This window comes from Hippoglossus hippoglossus, chromosome 24 (genome assembly GCF_009819705.1).
Source record: "Hippoglossus hippoglossus isolate fHipHip1 chromosome 24, fHipHip1.pri, whole genome shotgun sequence".
NCBI lineage: Eukaryota > Metazoa > Chordata > Actinopteri > Pleuronectiformes > Pleuronectidae > Hippoglossus > Hippoglossus hippoglossus.
Genome location: NC_047174.1, coordinates 12,751,189 through 12,761,099, shown reverse-complemented (window position 1 = coordinate 12,761,099; position 9,911 = coordinate 12,751,189). Strand labels below are relative to the sequence as shown.

At 41.1% G+C, this 9,911-nt stretch overlaps 1 protein-coding gene across 1 annotated transcript; it reads right to left on the bottom strand.

Moving 5' to 3' along the window:
- Window positions 1-7,677: 7,677 nt before the first annotated feature.
- On the bottom strand, window positions 7,678-8,935 carry rps29 (ribosomal protein S29). Its single transcript, XM_034579959.1, has 3 exons — window positions 8,782-8,935; window positions 8,179-8,278; window positions 7,678-7,798 (listed from the first exon to the last, which is right to left on the bottom strand). The coding sequence occupies exons 1-3, from the start codon at window positions 8,841-8,843 to the stop codon at window positions 7,790-7,792; spliced, it is 171 nt and encodes a 56-aa protein (XP_034435850.1). The 5' UTR covers window positions 8,844-8,935; the 3' UTR covers window positions 7,678-7,789.
- Between the last annotated feature and the right edge of the window lie 976 nt (window positions 8,936-9,911).

Genomic DNA, 9,911 nt, shown 5'->3' with positions numbered 1-9,911 from the left:
CCTGCCTCCTCGCTCTCTCTGCTGCGACGGTGCAACGCTGCCCCTGCAGGCGTGATTCGGTTTCGCAGCGTCTCCTCACCGGGGTGTAGGCAAAAGCAGACAGTGATTTATCGACTGCGCTATTCGACTGGAGAGTGATGGGGCCATATATGAGATGTTGAATCCCACCAGCTACAGTGAGGAGAACTATCAGGCGTCTGCTGAGATGACTGAAGTGATAAGTGAGGTTCGGGTTGCAGCTTTCATCTGTTCATGTAAAAAAACAATACTCGCTGCAGCCAGTGCTTTGAAAGAAAACATCTACCTGACATTTTAATGGTGCATCAGCTGTGTTTGATGGTTTCAGTTGCATGCACGGTGTGATCCATGAAATTAACTGAGAGCATGCAGGATCCTTTGATCTGTCTGTCAGATTTGGTGAGCAACGCTCATCTTTGGATCACAACTCTCAAACCCTCCAAGATCAGCATGTTTTTATCTAGACGAAACCTAGAGATCGTCAGTCAGGCCTTCCTATCGTCTCGTTTGGGTAATTGCGAATCTCTTTTCATCTTTTGAGACAACAGAGTCGAAATAAATTGCAGCTCGTCCGAACGGCAGCAGCCAGACCTCTTCCCCGAATCTGCTAAAAGAGAGCACATCACTGTATTGACTGTGGCTTCTCTTTATACGCTTCCACTTCGATTTTAGAATTGAGTTTAAGATTTTATTGCTGACTATAAAGGCCCATTCTGGACTTGCTTCTTGAATCTTTTGACCTGATTCCACAGAGGCTCCCACTCTTTGGCTCAATCCTCCCTGAGGAGATCCCTCTGTTAAACCTCCATATCCTCTTAAATTAAATGTCCCTCTTGAAGACACATTTTATAGGTGCGCTTTCTCCTAGTTCTGATCATACCATCTATTTCAATCATTTATAATCTATATCTTATATTGTTTTTCACTCTTTTACTCATCTGTAACATTTTTTATTTCAGATTTCTGATCTTCAAATTGCTTTTAAATCGTTTTCATTGTTTCCTAAATGACTGTTTCCTATTTAACTTGCAAAGCACCTTGTAACTGTGTTTAAAAGTCGCTTTAAAAAAGTTTTCTATCATTACTTCACATGTGAGAATTACACAGTTTGCTGAGAGGTATTTGAGTGGCAGATGCTCCACCTGACTCTGCAGTGAGGTGACACATTCTTCAGTCTTCAAGCAGATCCCGGCTATTAATATTCATTATGTCATTCCTATGTTTATACAGTACAGCTGTTTGAGCTTCAGGGTTCGATACACTGCTCTCAGGTCTGTTGACTTCGAGGGTGTGATCAACATACAGGGGAAGGGAATTAGGTCCAGTCTCCACCCAGTGAGCCTAAACTCTGATTTATTCTCTTTATAATTTATATTACTGCTGCATCATTTAGGCACTTTTGGTATAATCCATGAGTTTCTTTCTCATTCTCTATATTTTTCATAAAATCTTTGAATGTCATCTCCAGGAACTTCATGCTATCACAGTTGTACCTTCCTGAAATGTTTAAACATTCATTAAAAGCTGCGGTTCCAAGTCTGAGACGCAAGACAAGGCTGGTTTCAACTTTCATCTCGTTCTTTTACAGGCAAATACCGACGGAGCAATTTAGGAGTTTTGACAAAGTTTCCCTTAAATTAAATTTGCCCATTCTGTACATTTATTGGTTTTACTTCATTGACTCTCTTTTCTTTGTTGGTGGTGTTACTGCCTGACGTCTTCTTGCCATATCATCGCAAGTAGTTTTGCTATGATCCAGTGGAACTCATGGTTTACCCTAGAATGGGCCCTTTATATTGAAAATACTACCATATGTACATCAGGAGCGGGTCCTCTCCACGGAGGGCAGCCATGTTTTTTACAGTAGCTCACACTGGACAAACTAAACACTTTTTGAGTTTTTATGACAACTGAAGGCAACCACAGGTTCTCTTTCATGTTTGAAGGGGAGGGTGAGGTGAGGGGTATTCAGCTAGCAACCTGCAACTCTTCACCACTAGGTGTCACTATATTCTGCACACTGACCCTTTAAGTTCTTGGTGCAACAAAGTCACAACAAACACTCACTGAACGGATTTCAACCTCTTCTGGACTAGAAAACACATCCTAGTAGATCCTCTTTCACGGCAGCCATTTTAACCTGTCATAGCAGGTAAAGAGCAGGTGTAACTAACAACACTAATAGTGGCTCTGTTCCATGTAAATGTCCCAGTAAGCTTCAGTGAGCCAAACTACAGCAGGACCCCGGAACTAGCTCACCTATAACGAAGAACAGCCACCATTAGTGTTATTAATCACACGTGTGCCCGTGCTGCGACACATCAACCATGAAACAGTCATATGCTTTTACTTTCACGAGTCTTTCACGAGCGGCTGGCAATACTGACTCTTCATCATTTCACGTGTCATTAGCCCGAAGATAGATGGACTGCACGTTCCTCTGTGGTGCAATATGGACCGCACAGTCGACTGGGGTGAATAAAGTCTGGACCTGTGCTCAGCAGCTGGAGCGAGCCTCTGTTTCCCTGTTCTCCCCTTGAAATCTTCAGAGAAATGAATGTTTGCTAAAGTCATCTAAACCTAAATTGAGGCCTTGCAGCAGGAGGAGGCTTATCCCACGGCGGTTTGAGAGTTAGCCGCTACTTGAGTGGAACAACTGAGTCAGCCAGGTGCTCCATACTGGGCGGTAATAAAGCTTCTGTGCCGTGCACGGCTCACATCTCAGGGGGGGGTGCACAGAAACAGAGGGAAAACCCTGCAGTCTGCAGATTTTTGTGGCTAACGACATTACTAAAAATAGAATAAATGGATGTATTTTTTTGATTTTCTTCACCATCATACTCATACTACATACTAATGCCCGAAGAAATTTAGGGCATCATGAAGAAAACATCGGGTAATTACTAAGAGCTGCTTACACTATAGTCACTGTATAATTTCTCAATGAGAATAAACTGCTCCCTTATTTACTGATGCTCATTTTTTAAATTAAACTTTTCTTTATTCGTTCTTCCTCTGGCTGCAGAATTTTGTTTTATTCGATTTCCTTTCCTTCTTTTTTTCTCAGTCAACGCTGACCCCACTCAATCAAAACTAATGGAGAGCAGGGGATGAGCCGTGTGTTTGTTCACAGCACTTTTTAAGGAACCTTGTAGCAAGAAGTGTCTCTTTTGGTCCAACAATTGAAAACAGGCAATTCCGCAGGGAGGTTTCCATGCCAACTGTGCACCACAGCATTTGCGGCCCACTTATTTGCCCAATGATCTCGGAGATGGATGTGAGCCCTCAGTCTGAGCAGCGCTGAGACTTTGGGTCCCAGACCTTCACACGGGCGCTGACCTCTCATTTGCTCGGACTGTAGCGTCTCATTCAGGTGCGCTTTCGATGTTGAGATGTGCTTATAACCACAAAGTGAGCGCACAATAATGTGATTATATAAGGAAGCGTGTTCAAGCTCAGCATGAGCACATGTCCCCACATGGACGTCCCCCCCTGCAGCCTATTATTCACTTAGGGCCGATAACACAAGAGCACACCTGTCTCACCAACAACAACAAAACTGTATTATCTGTATTTGAATATTAACAAAGCCATATTATTTGTGTTGACAACATCTCAAAAGATGATTTACCATGTGACCTTGGTAGGTCACAGTAATCATGTTGTTAGCATGCAGCTTTACTGAGCATTTTAGCCTCTTTCAGCTTCTTGTTTTAGTTTCATGGCCTTCACACTTACTGATGATGTCATTATCCCTGCTTGAGCGTGAAATTTCAAAAGTTTAAGGGAGCATATGAAACAGTATAAAGTAAATAAAAGCTGCAATCAAGTTGCATTATAGGAACTGTGGGATCCAGCTTTTGGTACTTAAACCCTATCATAGACTAAAGTGACCTCGGCCTCTGCTGCCTCAATATCCACCATTGTTTTTGTTGTTGTTGTTTTGTTTTATTTACCTCTATGACCCCCCAACCTTACGGATCGGCGGTGCTAAATCACTGAAAAACCTTTCAAGCCCTTTTCCTTTTTAACAGGTAAAAGCTACTTTCAACAAACAAACTCTGATAAACTAAATCAGGAATAGTCAGGAATATTTGATCAAGTCAGAGGCAAAATGGCTGAGTTTAAATTGGATCATGATAAGAAACATAACTTTTATTAAAGCTCATGTAACTACATGTTAGGTTGATGTATAAATACGCAGAGATTGTATGTGAATCATGTGTCTCTGTTAGCCGGCTGAGGAGTTATTCTGCCCCCATGTGGCCAAAACACAGACATGTTTATACAAAAAAGTGTTACCATTTTGTTTATGTTTTACAAAAGTAACATATGATATTTCCATTCAACTGAAATCATGACTTAGAAAACTAGTTTCCACTGTCGGTCAGGTTATGTTTGTCTGTTATTTAACAGAATCACACAAAAACTACTGGATAAATTATCATGAAACTTTGGGAATACTCATTAAATGTTGGTTTGGATCCAGATCAGTGGAAAAGATCCAGGTGGTTTTTCGCTTTATTTAACATTGCAGTTTTTGACATTTTCACTAATTTCCCAAGGAATGATTAATAGATCTAGATGGACTGATATCTATAAGTGGGTGTAATGGGGTGCGGTTTGAATGAATATCAGGGGACTACTACAGGGGGTTAAATTTCCCTCAGATAAAGTGTCTATCTATCTATCTATCTATCTATCTATCCATCCATCCATCCATCCATCTTTCTATTTATCAGGACTTGCCATTCAGTGCCATTCTAGTATGTGGTCAGCGATGAAAAACATAACTTTAAATAAATGGCAATATTACCACATGTCAGGCAGATGTATAAATAAGCATGTGTTTGCAAACAGATAGGTGACTCCAACTTATCAAGGTGATAATATGTATGCATATGCCAGTTGAGGAGTTCTCCTGCCCCCATGTGGCAAACAAAAGTCTTATGTTCATGCAAAAATGTGGTAAGAAACATTATTTGCCTGTTATAGACTGAAGTGTTGCCATTATCTGAAAGTTGGATCCAGCCTTGATTGCGTCTCAGAGGTGGAACTGTAGCTTTTAATGAATGTTTAAACGCTTCAGGAAGGAACAACTGTCATAACAAGTCATTCCCCAAGATGATTTTCAAAGAAGATTTTGACAAAACTACTGAGAAGGAGAAAGAAACTCAGAGTTATTTTCACATTCAAACTTTAAATTAGATTTTGCTGTTTCCTGGATTTTCTTAATCTTTTTTATTTTTACATAAGTGGCATATGTCGATTGCGGCAAACTGAAGTAGCAAATGCAATCATGACTTGGGAAACTGTTTCATATATTGTTTTTCTTGCGACATACAGACTAGCTTTTCCTCTGTCATTTGAATACAACAGTGTTTGTATAAAGAACGTTCCTAAAAGGGCTGAGTTGGGATGAAACAGACGTCTCATCATGTCCCATCAGTCAGTTGTCTTGATGGTGTCGCTCTGAGGAGGCAGAATAACAAGAGCATTAATATACAGCTGGGACTGAGACTGAGGCGAACATCAAAGACAACACCTTCCACCCGCCTGCAGAGCGGACTGATGCAACGCTCGTGCGTTCAATTCCCTCTGTCCAAACAGCTGCAGCCTCCGCCAGCCTGTGTTCACACAAACTCCTTTTTATGCATATGAGTTAGTGCTTACACAACACAATACATACATATTTGATGCACACAGACATCCTGCATCCAGCAAAGCACCCAGCCTCACAGACTGTGCTTCCATCTCTAGCTTTTTATGGGATAATGAAATTTGACTGGAATTTCACATTATGAATAACTTGCTGGATTTAAAATGTAAAGTACGTCCTCCTCTGCATGTCATGTGTATCCGTTTCCTGTTGCTTCATCATACATGTCATTTCCTCAACATATTTTTGAACGCACATTACATCTTCTGTGCATCATCATAAAAGACACTGCCTCTGCGATTCTGCACACTTCCATTCTTTTTCTTCCATCTTGTCGTTTCCATACAACATGTGAGAGTGCCGAGATTGTACGCTTATGTTTGTAAAACATTCCCTTTGCTGTACTTATTGTTTCTTTGTGTGGCCTTGGATTAAACAGGAGAAAACACCAAACCTGTGAGTCATGATCTAAACGGATGAATCAAAATAAATGTGTCAAATTATTTTAAAAAGGAAAATCCTATAAACAGCTTATATAGATGACATGAGTCAAATATTTTCATTTTCAGAGGTTTATCTTCATCAACCTGTGAATTCATTTCTTAACTGTTCACCATGTGGCCAACAAGCCTTTAAATTAAACTTCCATAAACATAACATGACAGTGGATAAAAGGAAATAGGTATCTGCATATGATGATTGCAGAAATGCCATTTCTAAGTGCTATTGTGCAACACTTTCCATTGTCACCAGCCCTGAATCATGAATGTGAAGTCATGCTGCCATCTAGTGCTTCAACCTTCTGTGTTTACGCCAGAGGAAAAATTCGGTAAATCCTCAACAAAGTCTTTATATGGATCATCTGCAGAATCCCACCTGCCACGCTGCTGCTGAGCTGATTCATTATTTAAAGTTTGGTAACCCAAGTCACTGGCACGATCCAATTAGCCACACTACAGGGGACCTCCGATTTCATTAATTTTGAATGAGACCAATATCTCAGCGTGTTGCCAATTTCTGGGATGTAAAGGGGGCCATGTTGTTTCATGTGGATCCACGCTGACTTGGAAATTAATCTCTTTATCTAATAAAAGTTAATCAGTTGTTCTTTGGTGCAGTGCAGTTTATTATGATGCACAGTCTAGGTGATCAGTAACAACTTCATTTCTTGTACAGTGTCAAAGCAAATGAGTCTTTAAGAATTGTGTACAAAATTTGACTACTTGATCACAATTGTAAATACATTTATATATTGTATACTGGTATGGATTGGTTCCAGTTAGATTGGAAGAAATTATCCATCTCTTACTTTTTCTTCTGTGTAATAACCCTTCTGTATTGTCTCTTACTTGAGTGCCCACATAGAGCAGCTCAAACAGTGGTCAGACCATAAATAGTGTCACTGCTAGGTAATAGAGGCAAGGACACCTTTTAAGATGTGATGCTACAGGCTTACAAAAACACCCCCTCCTTAAAGTGAAGTTATGTGGCATCAGGCCCGACACTGTGCTGTCATGACTATTTATATGCATCTAGACACGTTACAGCATCTAAATCAACACCATTAACAAATAGCTTAGTAGAAACTCCATGTGGCACAGGTCAGGTAGGTAGAAATGGAACCAGTCAAACTATTCAAGTAGCACCCGTGTTTTGACTTACATGTACAGTGGTTCTTCTAACTTATTTTCTATGCTCTAAACCTTATACAAATAGTCCCATCAAATATTGTGTGAACAGCCGCAACGCCAAATTTAACTAAAATTAGAGTTACGTATAACTTCTCGAATTGTTGTTCACAGCACACTCATAACATCCTTTGAGAATTTTAAGTCTTGGATATGTATATCTATATCAGTGATTTACATTTCAGCGTTTTAGATAAGTCACTACTTTTATATTGCGACACTCAGTTCCCATCTTTCCTGCATGTCACCAACCAGTACCACCATGCCTGTGTAATGTGCAGAGAGCGATGTATAAAACAACACACTAAACAATTAAGCTTTGGACAAAAAAACACATTTATTTGCAGTGCTGAATTATCCCCATCATCTCGGCCGGTGCTCCAGAGATCAGGTGACACATCTGAGGAGGCGTCAGCACAAGAGATCAGTCCATCTGTGTGAACAGAAGAACCAATGCATCAATAATGACAAAAAAAGACAGTTGTTCCTAGACAGTCATAGGATCAGACGATCTACTTTAGACTGATAATCAACTCAACTCTTTACTAGGATACTGGGTTCTTGCAAATGTGCAAAAAATTCTCAAGAGCAGGTGTCCTGCACTAAATTAATTTGGCTTTTCAGAAGGTTTCTTAGAGTCAAAGATTTAACAAATCAACACTACAATGGAACTCGAGGTGTCACTGTTGACAATGAGTCTTTACGACTTCCTCAAAGCTTGCCGGCAGCCTTTACTAACACCAATGATGGCAGATGCTGTAAAATGTAACACGGACACAGATCACACGTTTTAAAAAGGTGAGTAGTTGTTACCTTGACGAAGCCGATGTCTTTCGCGTACTGCCTGAAGCACTGGCGGCACATGTTCAGCCCGTATTTACGGATCAGACCGTGTCTGTTCGAGCAAACCCGGCTGAAAGAGAAAGGGAAACAAGGGATCGGTTATTTATTCACATTACATGTTGAGCATTACTGCAGCTTCCATTCATCCAGCTACACACAGGGTTGTGCACAACAGGTCGACACCGGGCAGCATCGCTGTGCTCCTGTCCGATCATCGCGGCTAGCCTAGCTTAGCTCAACACAGAATTTGGAGCTAAAGAAATTAGCAACGCGGTGTTAAGAGACAGGATTCACATTGAACACCTGCGTCTTGTGGATGTTTGAACAACACACAGGCTTTCAACGGGGGCAGCTTCATTTCAACTACCGTGTGCGGCGGCCTCCACACCACTGTAGCACCGCTAAGCTAACTCGACGCTAACGCATCCTCCGCCGCCATATTGGCTCTGTATTAGCTCCCATGCGGTGGGAGTCCGCGGCTAAATTACCACGTATCGGAGCCAACAAACACATTCAACCCGAATCTTTCCTGCTCATAAGAGGCTGTTTAACAGATTTACGCTCAGAACTGACCAGGAGCGGGATCCCTGACCGAACTTTCTGGGGTGACTCCAGTAGAGCTGCTGGTGGCCCATCTTGTCTCTTTCGCTCGGATTTCGGAAAGGAAGAATGGAGGCCGCGCATGCGCAAATGAAGCGTCCACACGAGGCGTTTCCGGCTGTGGCGTCTGAGTATGCTGCCCCCTGCTGGTGGAGAGGACGGAGGCAGCCTGTAGGGGGCGCTACGTGCTGCTGTAAGCACACAGTCAGTGAAGAGAGGAGGCTTTGAGTTCATCCAGGAATCAAACTGTAGCTGCTGCTGTCATATCCGGGGTAAACCGATTATTTGTATGACTGTGAGAGAAGATTAGAAGTAGTGAATTAACATGTATCTATAATAATATATTCACAACTCATGTTTAAAACACAAGTTAAAGGGATAGTTCACCCCAAAATGAAAATTAACTCATTATCTACAACTAGGCCGATGGAGGGGTGGGTGAAGTGTGTGAGTCCTCAAAAGACTTTTGGAGTTTCAGGGGTAAACAGCGTTGCAGCCAAATCAAATACAATTGAAGTAAACGGTGACCCATTCTTCAAACGTAAAATGCCTCCATACTGCTCATGTGGTGTCATCCAAGTGTTCAGAATCCCTGACATTCCGATTTGACTCAAAACGGCATCATTTACACCATGTTTTTGGCCTAAATGCCCTCTGATATCCTCTGGAGCCACGTTCGTGCGTAGATCACAAAGGACATTCAGGCTACAAACATGATGTAAATGAGGCCGTTTGAATTTGAATACTTCATTGTATTGGATTTGTCTGTTCTCGTTTTAACAACAACCTGCCCGGGACTGCAGATGAAAATGAGTCTAAGAGACTAACTCTGGAACATTTATATGAACCAGGAATTTATCTACACTGTCCCTTTTACATAAAAAAACAACAACAAAGAAACACCAAGAAGACAAACAAAAAATATATATTCTTCATACATTGCGATCTTCAGTAGGTCTGATTTGCAAACATTGTGACTCATGTTTTTGACCATTTTCAATTTGACAATAATTTATATAAAAGACTAGTATTGGTGGTTGTTTTATAGGTGGGTTGAATATGAAAACAGATGAGATGTGATGATTGTATTTAAATGCGTTATC

Coding starts and splice junctions, on each gene's coding strand:
- rps29 (XM_034579959.1), bottom strand. CDS start 8,843: ATGGGCCACCAGCAGCTCTACTGGAGTCACCCCAGAAAGTTCGGTCAG. Junction 8,279..8,781: donor GGTCAGGGATCCCGCTCCTG/GTCAGTTCTGAG, acceptor TTTCTCTTTCAG/CCGGGTTTGCTCGAACAGAC.